The sequence below is a fragment of the Euprymna scolopes genome, chromosome 3 (genome assembly GCF_053919585.1).
Source record: "Euprymna scolopes isolate OS-2025 chromosome 3, ASM5391958v1, whole genome shotgun sequence".
Classification (NCBI taxonomy): domain Eukaryota; kingdom Metazoa; phylum Mollusca; class Cephalopoda; order Sepiida; family Sepiolidae; genus Euprymna; species Euprymna scolopes.
The window spans coordinates 83,708,698-83,728,418 of NC_136484.1; the positions used below are offsets into that span (position 1 = coordinate 83,708,698).

General features: G+C 35.0%; 1 protein-coding gene across 3 annotated transcripts in view; it reads left to right on the forward strand.

Moving 5' to 3' along the window:
- LOC145256582 (dolichyl pyrophosphate Man9GlcNAc2 alpha-1,3-glucosyltransferase-like) overlaps nucleotides 1-19,721 on the forward strand; it is a 107,572-nt gene that overhangs the window by 68,987 nt on the left and 18,864 nt on the right. For 2 of the 3 annotated variants that reach the window (XM_080115587.1, XM_080115585.1), the window contains exons 10-12: nucleotides 2,664-2,748; nucleotides 16,932-17,002; nucleotides 17,481-17,549. In XM_080115587.1, the coding sequence (XP_079971713.1) occupies nucleotides 2,664-2,748; nucleotides 16,932-17,002; nucleotides 17,481-17,549 (225 nt within the window). The remainder of the gene's footprint in view (nucleotides 1-2,663; nucleotides 2,749-16,931; nucleotides 17,003-17,480; nucleotides 17,550-19,721) is intronic. The other variant, XM_080115586.1, reaches the window with a different exon arrangement.

Here is a 19,721-nt window from a genome sequence, read left to right on the forward strand (position 1 = left end):
GGGGGCGATAACTCCAATTTTTTCTTGGTCAAATAACGCGGCAAATTTTTTTCTGAACAGAAAAATATTTGAAAACCAAAACATTTATTGCATAAAAATGTATCAATGTATAATTGTAAAAACATTTATTTAAAAGTCTGCATAAGAAAATATAATTTTAATAAAACAATTTTGTAATAAAAACAACATTGGATTTTTGTAAAGTAAAATAGCTTCTTTTTTTTTTTTTTTAATACATACTGCACAAGTGCCTTTTGTTGTTTTGGGGACACAAAAAGTGTTTTAAAACTATATCTAGCATCAGTATTTTCTTTAATTTTCTACTTTTGAGCGATTATCAAGACTCCCAAGACATGATTTTCTCATGTCGGACATTTTTTTGTTCAAAAGTAACACACAACATTACTTGTTTTTTTTTTGTTTTTTTTAACTAAATAAACTCTTTAAAATAAGTTGAACCACTAAAAAATTACAAAGCTAGGTAGAAAACAAACACTTAAAAGATTCCGAAAAATCAATTTAATTTTTTTAAAACAGCAGTAAACAAGTAAAAATATTTTTAAAAATATTATGAGGAGTATAGTATCTTTAAAAGACAATATCTCCTTCAAAAACAGTCATAAATGTGTTTTTAATTGATATTTATTCAATAAGTGACCAGTTTTCTGGGTACAAGTATTCCGGGTATGAGTTTTCCTAAATACCTTTTTTTTTTTTTTTTTTTTTCTAAATGATTTTACAAAGAATTCTTCATAAGTTTTGGTTTGGATTTCGATTATAGCTGATGGAACTCCAGTGATCCATTTTTTTTTTTTTTTAATAAATAATTCTATCAAGAATTCTTCATAAATGTTTGTTTCGGTTTCGATTATAGCTGAAGGAACTCAAGCTGATGCACCAAAGTCTTATGGATGATTTTTTTATTTTTGAAATGGCAACTTTATAATATATAAAAATTGATAGAACATTAACTCTGTAATAATATATACAAAATCTGCAAGAATTAAAATATCATATTTAAGTGTAATTAACAACCTGGCTACACCGTGCGTCCTTGCTAGCTTAGATAAATACTTTAGCAGTTGTAACAAGAGTTACAATAATATCAGAGCATCTCTATTTACGCCATGAATACCAACATCAATATATTACATATGAATGAGTCCTCTGTGGAATTTCCACGGGTCAGGCTAGTTATTATTTGCATCTCGTTTTTGTTTTTTTACAGCAAAGCAAATCAATTTAATAACCCACCAAATTTATATAATTAAAATAAAATTTAAACATTCATAGAAAGAAGGCACATAATAGTTAACGAAGCCCAACACCCTCCCTATGTTAAAAATGGTTTTCTAAATAGTAACATTATTATTTAGAAATTCGTTAGTACCAATGGGGGGGGGGGCATTGTTAATATTTTGTCCTTACATCATTTTCTCATTTTACCTACCAATCGTCGACTATTTTCAACTGTTTATGAAAACTTTCAAGTAGCATGTTGTACACTGACGACGAACTGATACATTTTTGTTTTATTTAAAATCAAAATAAACCTTTTGTTGTCTTTTAATTTGCAATACATTATAAGGAAAACATTTGAGAAAAAATATACCCGGAAATTACCCAGGGATTTATAAAATAATTTAAAAATTTACAACAAAAAAAAACCCACAAATTTCTAATTAAATATTTACAAATATTAAGATTCGGAATCGAATCGGAAATTTAGAACAGAATCGGTAATTGGATCAGAATCAGGAAAAATTTTGGAATCGTCCCATCACTAATATATACATACTCTAAAGCAGCGGTTCTCAACCGGGGGCGAATCGCCCCCTAGTGGGCGAAAATCAAATTTTGGGGGGCGATTTTCAATTCACCTAACAATTTAATGGAACAAAACATACCGTAAAAATTGAGTGTAACTTAAAAATCCTATTTACAAAATAGCACGGCCCGTATCCTGCATAAGTACCAAAACCACACACACACACACACACACATTCATTCCATTACGTGAATTTACAAAAACAAAAACACAAAAAACAGTTAGCGTTAATCAAGTTTTCATTATTATAATTGTTGTAAAATACTTTATTTGCATTAAATTAGTTTTCATTTAAAAATAAAGTTTAATTATATAATATTTATTTGTTTATTAAAAGCTCAAAAAATTATATTGAGAAATAGAATATTGTTTTATGACAAAAAATTATAAGGGGGTCCACCAAGAAAAAAAAGAAGGGAAAAGGGGTCCATGGGTCAAAAAAGGTTGAGAACCGCTGCTCTAAAGAGACCCAGAATCTTTGATGTGCTGTAAAGTAAACAACTTAATTTATCAATCTCATCATTTTATGTGATATAAAATAAATTTTATATCAAGGTTACCAAATGGAAAGAATTGTTTGTTAATGATTAGTGTTAAAGCATTCTCTTTTCATCTATACTATATAGTAATAAAAGTAAAACTTGAAAAGAAATAATAAACACACTAAGTAGCTGCCGATATTATGGTATCAACTATGTGGCGATGTTTTTCTGCAAGTCTTATGCAATTTGATTTGAAACATAGCCAGAAATATCAGTATAAATACAAATTTATACTGATTACATAACTAATTATATATACTCAATCATTATCATTTATTATTTCTTTTCCACAGCCTTGTCTGCACATCCATCAGTCTTCTTCCTAGTGGGTTCAACCTCATACAAAACCCAACATTTTTGAAATTTAAGTTTGCTCTGGTATGTAGCATTAGATTTTCTTTTGACTTACGATCAAGTTTTTTATTGCCTTTTTGAAAATTGATTGTATTGGAGAAACTTTCAACATGAATTCAGAGATAAAAAGGTATCTATTGTATTCCAATTTTGTGAACAGGTAAAAGGTATTTTGTATTCAATTCTCTTTATGAACAAGTTAAGCAGCATCTTAGAAAATTCCATTGTCACATCAACTTTTTAAACAATGCTTCTACTTTTATTTTAACAAGAATTTGCTCATGCAAAAAAATGCTTGTTCGTATAAGTGAAATCTTGTCATTACACAAAAATAATAAGTTGCAGAACACTCTGGGTTCAATCCCCAATGAACGACATATAGTGTGACTTTTACTTCATGAACTCACATTGGCTGCTATACTTTGTTTAGTATTGGAAGAAGAACTCGACTTTATCATTCTTGCATTCACACCAGCACCAGATCCTCTCTTTGCTCCAATGGTATCACCAAGGTAAGAAAACTTCTGAACAATTTCAATAGCTTCAACATCCAAATATACTTTCTTCATATTTTGTGTTCTCATCCGTCTCCATTGTCTTAGACTTCTTGCACATAAACTGATTATAATCTCTGAACCTACCTGTAGTTCTTATGTATCCGATGCTTACAAGTACCACTAAAAATTGAGTTGCACTCGACTCCCTTTCCACAATCTGAGCAAGAGAACTTTTCTCTTTCTGTGAGATTTCCAACATTACAACCACTGATTATCACTTTGGTTTAGGTAATATTTGCTCTCAAATCTTTACCTCCATAGTATTTTAACTTAACAAGTCTTTAACCTTCCATAATATTTTAACTTAACAAGTCTTTAACCTTCCATTGTTTCACAGGCAAGTACTAAAGCATCAACCCGACAGCATGTCTTCCAGGAAAGCACCTTAGGCAACTTTTCTAAGACTCAAATGAACAGCAACGGGATTAGTACAGAACCCTGATGTACTCCCACTTTAACATTAAAGCTGTCATTAAATGCACTGTTCATTCGAATACAATCTTGAGCATTTTTGTACATTGCTTAGACAACCTTCACTAACTATTAATTTACCCTAAATTTATGAAAAATCTACCAGACAGCATCTCTTGGTACTCAATGGCTTTCTCCAGATGCTCAAAAGCAAAATATAGGTCTTATGAATATACTTTTCTTGCATTTGTTTCTGCATAATTACTTTAATGCATCCAAAACCAAACTCCTATCCTTACATCATCAACGCTCTGATCCTCATCTGGCATCAATTGTGATGGATGGCTCTCGTCTGGGTGAGGCCCCGTGTTTTGACAAGCTTCTGGGCTTGACCTTTACTCCTGATCTGTTGCCAAGGTCGCTGGAAAGATGGTGGGATCCTTCTACCGCTCCAGAAGATATCTCACTACTGATGCAATTCTCTATCTATATAAAAGCCAAGTACATCCAAGGATGGAATACTGTTGCCATATCTGGGCAGGAGCTGCTAAAAACAGCCTATCCTGCCTTGACAGAGTACAAGATAGACTTTGTGGCTTAGTGGGGGATGCCCTTTTCTCTACCCTGCAACCTCTCTCCCACAGAAGAGATGTTGCGAGCCTCTCCTTGTTTTATCGTTATTTCCATGGCAGGTGCTCGTCAGAGCTCCAATCTCTGGTCCCCTCTTATCAATCTTTCACGATAAACACCCGTCTAGCTGAAACCACTGTCAATAATTTTCCCTACTCTATATCTGTGCCTAAATCAAAACGTAGATTCCATGAACAAAGCTTCTTTCTTAGAACTGCACGTCTGTGGAACTCTGTTCCGTCTGCCTGCTTCCCACCAGACTACAACTTGGATGTCTTCAAGTCCAACGTTAACAAATTCCTAATGAACCGCCCCCTTAAGTAAACACTTCATCAAATCTCCACACTAACGTAATGTACTTGCAATAACCCTTATCCCTGAGTGGCTTCCGGGCCTTGATAAGTGGTGATCACTGTGTAAAAAAAAAAAAAAAAAACCAGTGGTACTTTGCCTAGGCATAAAACCCTGATTTTTATTTGCTGCTCAATTACTTTCTCAACCACTTTCAGAACCTGATCCATCAACTTTGTGTGTAATTCAATATCTCCTTGTAACTGTTCACAATTGTGCTAAGATTCTTGTCCTTTTGAACAAACTCTTTTATGATCTGATTTGTCAAGTTTGTGATTATCGCAAGACTTGTTTTACCTTCAATATTTCTGCAATCTAGCTTGAGAATCCTTTGTTTTACTCACATCTTCCCATACTATTTCTTTCTTAAAATTGAATCAGAAATTGCTTTTTCAACTTTAACATTTTCTTGGTTCCATAAAAACTTAGTAGTCAATCTTGTATTTCCAAGCATCCATTTGTTGCTAGCACCTCATTTTCATCTGTTTGTTTTTCTCGTCTGTTTAGCAATTCGGCTATTAGGTACCATCATAGAGACTCTCCAGAGACACCTAGTGCTTCATCTTGTTTCCTGACAATAAACACCGTCTGCCAATTTGCTCTTTAACTGGAGAACTTGGAAATGCTTGCTTACCATTTATTTTCAGACGATTGAATCCCTCTTATAAAGTTGTAGTACAGGTTTGATAGTTTGTGTTGTTGCTGTTTTCGACTGGCAGTACAAGCATCCTAACTCTTAAAGCAGTTGCTCTTAACAATACCTAACAACAATTGTATAATATCACAATAACTGCAGTGCCATGTCACACATAAAAAAGGACCCTGCACTTATCTCTGGTGGGCTATCTCAAGACTACAATTCCATAGATAAAAATTCAGCTAAAATCTACTTGTGTGTGCCTACTAGCATCAAACAAACACTCACTTTACCTAATGCACTCTACCCTAAAAAGTAAAATGGCAATCCAAACAAAAACAAGTTCACCTGAACACAACCACTTTGCCTCCTCCCTTGAGGCTTGTGTTCACAACTGATATACAAAATTATTGTTCCATTATTTTTTATTTAACATAAATACTGAGAATTGTATTAACAACAGACAACGAATGAAACCAAATGTGTTAAAAAATTAAGTAAACTGAAAATCTATTAATAGTAATGAATTCATTTTTTAAAATATGAGGTATATTAAAAAAGTAATTAGATTGAGGATATAACTAAAGACAATCAATTAAACATTCTTTTTTATTTTTCAAGCATATGATGTCTGTTCGAAAAGTAATAAGAGATAAGGACAATGAATCAGACATTTTTGTTGCCAAACCATTTTTTTTCTTTATTGTTTTGCAGTTGAACTGTTGCATATGTTTAAAATCCTTTTTTTTTTTTTAACTATCCATAGACATACGTTATACTACACTGGGTAACTGTGCTAGTTTTAAATAAACTATACTATTTAAGATATATACTATTTAAAAATATACTATTTAAAATATATATGATTTAGAATATATATTATTTAAAATATATACATTTTAAAACTATACTATTTAAAAAACTATACTACTTAAAATATACACTATTTAAAATATATTTAAAGATTAATATTGAGAATGAAATTATGTTACTTTCAATCAAATCTATTGCAAACAATCTGATTTATCTGAGGACAAATATGTAGAAATGTTATATTATCAAAATAAGCAACTTGATTTATTAGTTTTTTCATTAAATCAGTTTATCAAATTTCACTATAGAAACAGAAAGTTCAAATCTTACCTGATCCTTATTTTCAATTTGTTATTTTATGATGGTATGAGAGCAACACCAAAATTTTTGTTTTTATTTTTAAGACCCCTCTCTCCACAGAGAAGAAAAAGAAAACACCCTCCCCTCTATTCATAAAGAGAGAGAGAGAGAGGAGTGGCTGTTTTCTCTATACCTCATCAGTATATCTTTCAGCAAGTTGATTTAAATGAAACTAATATATCTTATTGCCCTTGATAATTAATGGACATAATTTAAAAAAAGATTTTTATAATTAATCCCTTTAATTGGCGATACCTATCAACCATAAAATGCTTTGGATAAGCACAGATTTCAAGGTGGTTCAACTAATATAGTGATATTTTAGAAACCAAAGCACTCAAAATTCCTCCATTTTGTTCAGAAATAAATATCCTTTTCATCTGCATTAATAAATAATAATTAGTTATGGTAGTCTATCTATGTGGATGACGACGATGTCTTCATGATTTTTTTTTTTAATTGACTCTATGACTGTTGATGACTGTGAAGCCCGTTGCATGATCTACACTGCTTTGCACAGATAGAGCACAGGAAGACAGGATTTGGGTTTTGATGGTGAGTGGCTGCCACTCATCTGTGTCTCAGTGTGCAATGCTCTGTAGCTACTCGTTCATGCCCATCGTTGAAGAAGGCCGTCTCACTATTACATATAGAATGCCAAGTGTCTCTGTCCGCTGCCAAAGTCTCCAAAAGATTGAAGAGGACATTGCAGCGTTTGAGAGTGAGCGTGAGTGGTTTTTTGAGCAGCCGACATTTCGTTGTCCGTCAGTGAGTTGTCCAAAGAGAACTCTTCGAGGTAGTCTGTTTTAGGGCATCCTGATGACATGGCCCAACCATCAAAGCTAACGACAGATAAGGAGTGACTCTATAGTCCAGCTCTCCTGCGAATCTCTGATTATGACAGTGGAGACAAAGGATCTGCTGTAGTCGTCTGATGTGAAATGACTCCAGCAGCCTGATGTGATGACGATACAGAAACCATGCCTTGGAACTGCACAGGAGGGTGGATATGATGACTGCGTTGTACACAGCGACCCTTGTATGGGTCTTGAGATTGCGGTTGGCGAAGACTCGGTCATTCAGGTGGCTAAAAACAGAAGAGGCGAGATTAAGGTGGTGTTGAACTTCATTATTAAGGTCATAGGAGAATGAGAGATTGAAACCAAGGTTTGTGAAGCTGCTGATATTCTTTTGAAGGGAATACCGTTGATAGTGAAGATGGGAGTATCAGTTGGAGACATGTATGGTAGGATTTCTGTCTTCTTGGTATTGATAAGAAGGCCAGTTCAGTGGTATGTGTTGAAGACTACGTCAAGACTGCATTGAAGTCCGCTGGAGGTATGGCTAGAGAATGCAGCATCATTGGCATATTGTAAGTTGAAGATGAGCTCTTCAGGGTTTTTTTGTCTTGATCTGAAGATATTTCAGGTTGAAGAAGCTGCCATCAAGATGGTACTGGATAGCAACAGCATCAACAGAAAGTTGAAAGTCAAGGTGTGAAACCAAAGTGACAGCAACCAGGAACAGGTTGAAAATGACCACAACCAAGACGCATCTCTGCTTCACACCAACATTCATGGCGAAAGTTTCCGATTCTGCACTTGACATGGTAACACAAGTCCACATGTCAGTGTGAAACTACTGAAGGACCGACAAGAAAGTAGAAGGGCAACCAAACTTCTGGAGAATATTCCATAACGGCTCACGGTTTACAGTGTTGAAAGCCTTGGTTAGATCTACGGAGGCCAAATAGAGCTCACAATGCTGTTCATAAAACTTCTGGAGAAGACAAACAATGAAAATCATATCAGTGATGCTACGCTCTCGGAGGAAGTCATATTGTGATTCTGGGACGACAAGATCAACAATAGTTTCCAGAAGTCGTGAGTATTATCTTAGCCAATATTTTGCCGGCCACAGAGAGGAGAGAGATGCCTTGGCTGTTGTCACAGTCAGCACAGTCACCCTTATGATTATAGACGAGGATAATGTTAGCATCCTTCCACTGCTGTGGGATACACTTTGCTGACCCCAGGATGAACCAGTTGAGACTTAGGAGGTCAGTTCCGCCACACTTGAGGATCTCAGTCAGGACCAGCTGCCTTGTTATTTTTTAGGCTGTGAATGGCCTTCACTTCGCTTAGGAATGGTGGGTTGTCCAGCATGGGAATGGATGGCAGAGTGGGGAGATCATCAACAATGGAGGGATCGGTGGTATTGATCTTATTAAGCAGCTCCTGCAGGTATTCAGTCCTCTTTGATGAGAACACCATCCTTACTACACACATGGTGCATGGAGCGTTGCCTTGGGCCATGGATCATTTTTTACTGACTTTTAGAAACCGTGGGTGTTATCAAGGTCTGCATTTGGATCTTGTTTTTTTCAGCCACCATTCATTCTCCATCTGATGCAATTCTTGCTGCACCATGGCATGGAGAGAGGAGAAATACTCGCAGAGTGTGGAAGATGCTGGATTTCTAAGAAGGGCATCATGAGCATCATTTTTCTCACGTATGTTCCCTGCATGGTCATCGAACCAGACCTTGTGTCGCCTCTCAGAGTAGTTAAGGATGGATTCTGAGGCACCATGAAGAGCGGTTGAGATTTCTTGCCATTCTGCTGTGAGGGTAGTATTGGTCACTGCTGAGACACCAATAGGGGCACGGAGGACTCGGAGATGGCATCACACAATTTGACTGAAATTGCCGGATCTCATAGAGACAGGTCAAGTCGCCATTTTGGCTTCTCCCGATGGGGAGGTGGACATACGTTTAGCAGGAGACTTGCGTGAATCAGGCGGGGATCAGTAGAGCATTCAGCACCACGCATGGCACAGGTCAAGAGCACGTCACGCAGATCACAGTGTCTGACGATAATGAAATTGATAAAGTGTCAGTGTTTGGACCTTGTGTGCATCCAGGGCTTGTACATGTCACATAGCTAAAAGATGGTGTTGGTAATGGTGAGACTCAGTTCCGCACAGAGGGACAGAAGTCGGAGATCATTTCTGTTTACATTTGCAACTCCATGCCGTCCAGTAATTCCTTGCCATATCTCGTGGTTTTTGCCAACTCTGGCATTAAAATTGCCCATCAGAATGATCTTAACACTGCCTGGGGTGTTTCTGATGGCAGCCGTGAGGTTGTCATAAAAAACTGTCCGTCACGTCCTCCGAGTCAAGCATGGGAGCATAGGCACTGATCAGGGTGGCATAATGACTCCTGGTCAGTGGAAGCCGTAGGGTCATGAAATATTCATCAGTGATAGTTGGTGCTTTGGGTAGATGGCGAAGCAAAGATGACTGGATGCCAAAGCCGACGCCATGAATGCAACAGGCATCTTCTGGGAGACATTTCTAGAAAAAGGTGTAGCTCTCGCCAACCTCCTTAAGTGACCGCTCACCATCAAACCTTGTCTCACTAAGGGCAGCAATGACAATGATGTTGCAGGTGAACTCCATGGCAAGTAGGGCAGTGCGACGCCAAGGGCAATTTTCTGTAAAAGGCTTCTGACATTCCAGGTAGTTAATGTCAGAGGTCACTGTTTGCTGTTCGTTGTTTTGACTGCAAGTGGGATGTCCCAGTGGATGCAGTTGTCCACCCAGGAAGTGTTAGACAGTGTTTAGGCCACCTTTTCCAGGCCTTTCCTCCATTTGAAGGTGAGCAGTACGGTTCCTGAATATGACTGCTTAATCACCCTGGTAGAACCAAAGAGAGAGGCTGTTCCAGTCCCAAACTCTCACCGACCATCTTGCCAGGGCCGCCTAATGTGCAGGACATGAGCTAGAGGCTTCCAGCTCTATCTGGAGCCTGCCCCCATCACTTGCTATCTCATTGTTGCAGATCTTGGATGTGAGTGATGAAGAAGATACCTATGCAAAAAGAAATTGTAAGTGTAAGGGGGTGCATAAGCCCCAATCAACTATCTTGACTGACCTCAGAAGGTTCCAGTAGCATGGATAAGAGGCGTGATGACTCGCTCATTGGTTGGCTGCAGCATCCTGCCGGAAATCCAGTCTGTCGGAAGTCCACTTACGTGAGGACGCCCCATGCGTTGTTACTATTTAGCCCATAGCTGGGTCAGCATTTCCCCATCACCAGGGTGTGTCCATATGCTGGTGGTCCATGATGCTAGTACTATGCGGTGCTGATCCCATAAGGTTTCTGTCAGGGACTTTACCCTAAGCCTTTGGCTCAAGAAAAGAATCCACACCACAAGGCATGGGGTGTTAGTTACTTTCTAGGGCGTTGACCGCTCTCTCATAGCCAGAACCCCAATTAGTGAAAGAGTTTTTAACACAGGCAGGTGAGGATTGGCTACATGTAACCCTGATCAGAGAGTTAAAGTAGGTACTCAGCCTTGCCCAATGGTTTCCCACAGGTTAGCGGAGGAAAAGAGGCACCTTACTTCTTTTGCTGATGAAATAATTTTCACCCTGCTATTAATAAAAACAAAATATATCCAACAAAAACGATAGATGTCATAGACAGACTTCAGTCACAATTTTCTGATAAAATATTCATATAGGAAACCCATTTTAAGGATGCCAGGTCTCTTTGATGTTTATGACGATTTTAAAAAATTTTTTTATTATTTATGTACGTGATATATTTCAAGAGTTTTTAGCAAATTAATGATAAAAATGTTAACATTATGAAATGCCCATTTTGCGTAAGGTTTTTAGATGCCCCAACCCCCACCCTTATTGTTTAAAAGCTTGTTACTACTTCCCCATTAGGTATAAGGAATTTGGAAACCTATCTTTTTTTTGGTACAAAATAAGCTGATTGATTCCTTTTTTTGTTTTCTTAAAAAATAAGACATCAACATGACGAGTATTGAACAATTTTAAAAAATTAATTTTTTGTTTCCCCATAAGTAAGTAAATTAATTTTTTCTTTTTATCCATTAAAATTAAAGTATATTTTCTGTTGTAGTATTAATTTTAATTACTTTATCTTTTTATCCATTAAAATTAAAGTATATTTTCTGTTGTAGTATTAATTTTAATTACTTTATCTTTTTATCCATTAAAATTAAAGTATATTTTCTGTTGTAGTATTAATTTTAATTACTTTATCTGAAAAACATAGTGTATTCATTTCACTGTTTTGACCGTTTTGCTAAAACAACACGCTGATAATTCAGCAGCAGTAGATACTTTGTTTACAGCCTAAACAATGAAAGAAAATACTGTGGTTACACCAGTGTGTTATGAAAGTGCTTTTTTGCTTAAAATTTAATTTGGCTTTTTATATAATAGTGGATATTTTGAGAAATACTGGTTTTCAAATATACTTTTGAACTTTAATTCTAATAAAAAAATTAATCTTAGTAACCAATTATAAAATAAATAAGATTTTACTTTTTTAGGTGATTATGTGTGAACACCCTAAATATCTTGGCATAAAAAAATAATTTAGAATTTAGAATGGGAGTCAGTTTTACATATAGATTTTACATACAAGTAAAATGATCCTTCGTTTTAAGGCCATTCTTGCATTTTAGAGCCTTCCAAATTCTTTTTTCACTTTTCAAGCTGACAAGTTAGTATCAAAAAATCATTAACACTAACCTGAGGTTCAAATGACAAGCCCACTTCCTAAAAGTGCTTATCTTGAAAGTGTTGTTCCACATCTGAGTAACAAGCACCTCTTAAAAACAAAACTCTTTAACCCAATCATGTACCATAAATTTGAGTAGTAAGATCCACCCAACAATAACCCTCTTAAAACCACACAATTGTTCAAAAATAATGGCCTTTTATCTCCCCAAAAAAAAATGCCCTAAAATGTTAAAATGGTGGATTATTTTACATTAATTCCCTTTAAATTCTATAATAATTGATTTTTTTGTTTACTGTCAAGTTTTTAGGATGTCACACATAATTGTCCTTAACCTTACCACTAACCTGAAGTTTGAGTGGTAAGCACCCACCCCCCACCCCAAGATCCCCTTTAAAACTACACATAATCGTTTTTTAGCAGACCTCCCCTCAAAACAAAAATAATCTCACAGGAACATAGAACAAAAAAATGGTTAACTGCTCTAAAATGCTAGAATGGCTCAGAAATTGGGGATTAAATTCTAAAATAATTGTTTTTGATTTTTCTTTCTGCCAAGATTTTAGGGTGTTCATACAAAAAAAAAACTTAAAAAGGTAGAATCTTATATTTTAATGAAGTGATGGGAGGTTAGCAGAAGATATTAATCTACAATAATATAAAAGAAATCTTGCATTATATTCATTTCTAACAGTATTAGGTTTTAGATTCTTTTACATAAAATGCATTACACTTCAACTTTGAGTTCTTTAACTTTTCTTTTAATTGGTATTTCTAAAGTATTTATGTGTATTTGCTGTAAATTTCTTTAAAATCATTTAATTTCTGGAGGTTTTCAATTACATATTCTGATTTCTTACATGAAAATACATATATGGCAAATTTTACTGCTCAGTTTTTGCATTTTAATAAATACTAGGGGGGGGGTGTACCCGGCGTTAAATCAAAACTCGGGGGGGGGGGGGTAAAATAAAAAAAAAAAGTTTTGGTAAGTGAGCATGAGGATCGAACCCGAACCCTTGAGGCGAAGTTGGAAATGAAAGTGTGAAAAAAAAAACGTGCGATGTTAACCATTGGGCCACCGAGAGATATTAACAGAAACACGTTTGAATTTATTTAATTACTTAGATTTCGCAGATGCACGTTTTAATGACTTAATTAGGTCAACTTTGACTGCGGAGTAGTATTTTATTTTATGCGGGAACGCTTTTTTATTTTTATTTTCCCAAGATGTTGGGGGGGGGGGAGCAGCTCCCCTTGTCCATATTGAATAGCAGTTGTTTGATATAAGGAAAATATTTCTACATTGATCAAAGCTGATTGCTTTCGGACATTTCCGGCGATCGCCACCGGAAAAATACCGCCAGAATTACTGTCGCTTTTATTATAGGAAAAAGCCTAATCCACATGCGGCGAGCGAAAACTGTTGAATATTTATCTTCCCGAAGTGATGCAAATTAAATAGACAGGTGAGATCCGTTGTTAACTCGGAGATATTATGATTTATATGTGATATAAAAAGTTTGAAGAAGTTGTGAACCGACTGAGCGCTTCTCTGAAAAAAGTCTTTCTTGGACATACACAAAAAGTGAACATACATACACGCACACATTTTTGCTTTTATATATATAGATAACATTTTTATTTAGTAAAAATGTTATCTTTATTAAAATGCAAAACTGATGTATTTGATGAAACACATATGGCCATAGAGAAAAATATCCAAACAAGCAAGGCACAAAAATAGTTATAATTTCCTTATTTTTGGTCAGATTTAAAAAAATTAACAAAAGATCCTAAAGCTCTTTCTATGTATTGAGATATTGTAGGTTATTTCAATTTTTTTATGTGTATTGCTACTTTAATTATACTGGTCAACAACAAATTTGTTGTCTGCATTTTTTCAGCTGATTTAAGATGAATGTGATGCATTGAATCCAAAAATCACATTGGTTTTGCTCAATCAGATCAAGTTTTTGATTTATGTAGTTTTTTTACGCTTTTTGTTCACATGTACACATGTGTGGAGCATTTTAAAATTAGTTTGTAGGGGTAAAATGCCATGTTTGTTTAGAAATGATTATTTTAATGACAAGTATTCAGGTCCGATGGTTCTGCATGATTATATTAAAAAGGAGCAGTTTGATAAAACTGTGAAATCTTCCCAAAATGGGTGCTCAGCATACACAAAGAGGAATTGCTGCCTTGCAAAGAAAGTGTCTGGTAGAGAAAATACACTTCCCACTACTGCAGCTTAATCAAGCAGTTCATCAAGATTCTGAACAAGGATGGTGACTGCTTCACTTACTTGTGCCATACTTTTCCAGGATTTACCATGAAAAAGTTGAAAGTTGGCATCTTTAATGGTCCTCAGATCCAGCAGCTCATCAAATATCCAAAATGTGAAAACTCAATAAATGAAGTGGACTGGAAGTGTGGAAGGCATTTGTTCTGGTAGTAAAGAACTTTCTTGCCACGGAACTTGTCAACAACATGCTGACTGCTGGGCTGCAACATGAGTGCCAAGATGCATTACCTATTTTCACATATGGATCGGTTTCCTGAGAATCTGGATTCAATGAGTGACGAGCAGGGGGAGAGATTCCATTAGAACCTGTAAGAGATGGAGACTATGTCACTGGAACACAGTAATGATGGCTGATTACTGTTGGAGTCTGAAGAAAGACCTGCCTGCCGCTGAGCATTTTAGGAGTTCAAAGAAATGAAAGTTCAAGCTTTGAAGTTTGAACAATGGTGAAACAACATACAATTAAGTATCAATCCCTACCATTCAGTTTACAGTAAATGTTTCTATCAGGTAATCAATTTATGTTGTTGAAAAAACATTTAAATCAGCTGATAATGCCACAAAAATGTAATTGATTTTGTCACAAGATCTTATTTTTTCTTAAATCAACTTAGCACAAAAATCTTACCTGATGGAGAGAAACAGATGCCATTTCTTCAGCGCAAAAATACCCAAAATCAGTTGTAGAAATGTAGACAACATTCGAAAAGTAAACAAATTGTCTAGTGTTATTGTTGATATCAACAAAATATTGTAGATATATAGAAAAAGTAGAATTAAAATTAATGACATCAAGCATTAACTTATGAACTGTTTTAAAACTAGTTATGCAACTTGGGCATTTAAAAACCTCTGCTTGAATCAGTCATCTGTACTTTATATACAGTATTTCAAAATATCACGTTATTGATTTAAATAACCGTAGCATCTTTTAATGTCAGTATATGGATAATAAATTAAAAAAAGTTTTGCATTAGAATTTCGGGCCTTTTTGATATTCATCTACATTAATAAATATTAAAATGACTTGAAATTCTAATAAGTAACAGAAAGATAACAAAAAAAGATGATAGGTGAGCTAAGATTAAATATGTAAGAAATTAATGTTTAATTTTTTATTATCTCTACTATATAAAAGGAACGTTTGTGAGTTCATTCCCTATGGACCCGGAAGTGGCTGGGCCAATTTTTATGAAATTTTACACAAAGGTGTTTGAATTATCTGGGATTGTTCTTATGTAGGTTTTGTATCAGAATGTATCTGATAAGTATCTAAAATCGATAATTGAAAAAATTCAATGAAAATGAATGTTTCTTTTTAGAGCATAATTGAACCATGATACTTGACTTTTGCATTTTAAATTTTAAGTAAAGCCATTATTTACAATCAATTTTATACAATTGTCTACAGTGCAATGCAGACTACGATATATTGTGGACTAAGTTACTGCGAGAAGGCATGTGAAGCTTCCTCCCGGTACACTCCAGGGGGGAGGGGTCCTAACTAGAACAGGTAATGAATCAATGTTATTAAAAAAATTGGCAATTTTATCGATTTCGATGACAATAAAAGTTGATCCTTATTCAATCCCAGACAACATTGGGTCTCCCTGCTAGTGTAAAATAATTTTAAATATAATAATTTTTTTGTTATTTTAAATCTATATATCTATAAAAGTGAAAGTGTCTGTCTGTGTACATTTCCCTACATAATAACTCTGTCAATTGTCAGTTTACATTTGTCAAATTGTCAGTCAAAATTTGATATACAGAGTAGTGAGATTTGGGAAAATCTTTCTAATCTGTTTTCGGCTAGAAATTTGGCTGATAAGGGGTCAAAGTTCAACGATTTGACCTTTGAGAACTCTACCAAACACCTCCGGCAATTTTGGGTCTAAACACTTGAAATTTTAGATATAGGTTCCTTGGACATAGATCTAACTTAACTTGATTTGAGCCCAAAACAATAAATGTTAAGGGGTCATGATAAGGGTCAAAGTTTTAAAAAATTTTACCTCTGCGGTCTCTACCAAATTACTCAGACAATTTCTTGTCTAAACATTTGAAATTTTACATAAAAGGTATTCAGAGATCGGGCAAGCTTTTTAATTGGTTTGGGTCGAAAATTTGAGCTACAAATATATAAATGTATGTATGTTTGCATGTCTGCCTAAAAATTTCGACAGAGGTGACGGATTTTTACAAGATCAGTATCGTTTTGAAGCTCAACCCTTCAGACGACAAATACCGAAAAATTGGCTAAAAACATTAATTTCTTCACCCTCAACTAGGTACTTTTATACAGTGAGGGGTCGCTTTTTTCGCCGATATTTTCAAAAGTCATCCCCTCTTTTTGATTGTCTAGCCTTAATTTAAACCTACGTCACTTCCGGTTTGGCAATGGTCGTAACGTTCTTTTCCTTCTTTGCGATACGGGTTCGAGCATGCCTTCCTACTACCACTTTTTTTTTTGCTCAACATGCACCTCCAAACACCCAGGCAATGCCGGGCACCCATGCTAGTATAATAATAATTTTTTGTTATTTTAAATATAATCATTTCTTTTCCTTTCAAGGTAAATTCATCTCTTGTATTCTTCTTACTGTCATTTCAAGTTCATGAAAAATCAATTCTTCTTGCAGCTCTGTAAGTATAACTACTCTATAAAATTATGTTAGTCGGATTATCAAAGTTAGACCCCAAGTTATCTGTGTTTAGTCTCAGTTTTTTTTTTTTTTTAAGTTTTTCCTGCTATGTTAGTGGTACAAATTATTAATTCCAGTTATGAAAACTGTTTGAGTGTTGACAGATTTTTAAGTCGTCAGTGTTAGTTTGCATAAAAGCAAACAATAAAGTAATATTTATAGTATCTTAAAATAGTTTTTACAAATTTAATTAACATTTTTCTATATATATGCTATTTATTTTTAAAAACCTATTTTTGACACACAATAAAGAGGACTATTATACACATCTCCCTCTTATCATGTGAGCCTATCTCATCCTATAAAAATTAAATTATCTTTCCTCATATTTTCTTAAATTTTAAATATTTAGTGATGATTTCTTTAGACATATTTTTGTCCAACTAATCTTCTCAATTCTTTTTTCTTTTTTGTTCCAGTCCAGTTTGTTTACTGTTGCCTGATTATCCATTTGTTTCTTTCTGGTTTCTACAAATTTCCACGTTCAGGTAAAAAATTCTAGAATCTTTCTTTTACCACAAGTTTGGCCTATCCAATCTGGCGCTTTAGTTTCACTTTTTGTTATTTTTAAACTAGAGCGTTTACTTACCAAATAATTTTTTTTAATAATAAGAGTGTGACAGTTCAATTATTATGGCATCGTTTTTTGTCATTAAATTAGTAATTAAACCAGATAGTTTTAAAAGTATAAAATAAATGTATATATTAATAAATATATATTTAAAATATAAATAAAATTGTTTTAAAAATGTATCAAATTTTGTTAAGGTAATGTTATTTTCATCTTTATTTATAAAGCTAGCAAATATTATGCTTCCTTCAATTGCATATTTTTGCTGAATTGAGAAGATGATATAAATGGTGAACGAACTACATAAACCCCAGACACTGATAAAATCCATAAAATGTAATGCCTGCAAATATGGTATTATGGCAACAGAAGTGATACTACAAAAAATAATACAATAATAGATTAAGTCAGTTCTTTATTATAATTATTCATTTAAAAATACATAATAATAAAATATTATTTTTATTGTTCCTTGGCCTTTTGGATAAGATTAAAGTGCAGTATATGTTCCTCACATAACAGCAACCTCAGACGTTTTCAGAAAATATGAGGTAATAGTCAGCTAACATACTTCCTAACTTATGGTATGTCTGCTACCAGAAGCAGTGACAAGGCAAATCAATTCCTTTGCTTTTTCTCTATCTCCCCGGTGCATATACTTTTTTTTATTGTGTTTTTCCGATTATTCTTTTTTTATTTAATAATCATTGAAAAGTTTCTCAGTCTTGTTTTAATTAAGAATTATTCAGATTATTTTTATTTTTTTTTAATAATTATTGAAAACACTTTTTGCACTGTTTTAGTTATTGAAAATGTTTTTAAAAAATGACCCTCATCACAGCCTTTTTCATCTCCTTAATTGTCTCATAACAACAGCCTAGGAAATAACCAAAAGTTACAAGGAGCAAGGTTTGGACTATAGAGCAGATGAAGAACTGTCTTGATGCCCATCTTGGTCAAATCGTCTGTGACAAGAATGGAGTTATGGACTGGTGCATTGTCCTGGTGGAAATGCCGCTGACCTGATTTGAAGAGTGCTGACAGAATCTCTTCTTGAATTCTCTTAAAACCTCAACATAATATTCCTTGTAGACTGTCTGTCCAGTGGAAACCCAGTGTATGTAGATCATGCACGTGCTGTCAAAAAAGGAATCATCATAAGTTTCTGTGTGGATTTGCTCTGTCTGGCCTTCTTGGATTTGGGAGAGCCAGTATGCTTTGACTGGGAACTCTGTCTCTTGATCTCTGGGTCATAACATTATGTACTAGCAAATACCCGGTGTTGCCTGGGATTGTATGCAATAGCTTGATATATGCACTAGCAGAATACCCAGCGTCGCTCGGGATTGGATGATATAGGTGGATATATGTACTAGCAGAATATCCGGTGTCGCCTGGGATCAGATAAGATAGGTGGATATTTGTGCTAGCACAATATCCAGCATCACCTAGATTGTATGAGATAGGTGTATATATGTATTAGCAAAATACCCGGCATTACCCAGGAAATGGATGAGACAGGTGGATATATGTACTAGTAGAATACCCGGCATTGCCCGGGATTTGATTAAAGGGGTGGAATGTTTCCTAGGAGAATATCTGGCATCGCCTAGGATCAGATAAGATAGGTGGATATTTGTACTAGCAGAATACCCGGCATCGGCCGAGATTGTATGAGATGTGTCCTGGATGTGACCTAAAACTATATCTGATGGTGAGGCCTCAGTTGGCGGGCTTTGGAGAGTGTGGAGCCACCCTTTAATTGCAATTGCTCCCAGGTCCAACTCTGACCCGGAGTGGTTGTACCTGTTAGGGTCCCACCTATGGGTTAAATAGAAACTGACTTGAAAAAAAATATTGTACTAAAAAACTTTTCTTCCAAATCACTGTATTCGCCATCAAATAACCTGCAAAGGGTTGATATGCCATAAAACAAAACCAACATGTATGAAATGGGAGGATATATGTACTAGCAAAATACCTGGCATTGCCCCGGAATTGGATGAGACAGGTGGATATATGTACTAGCAGAATACCTGGGGTTGGATGAAATAGGTGGAATGTTTACTTGGAGAATACCCGGCGTTGC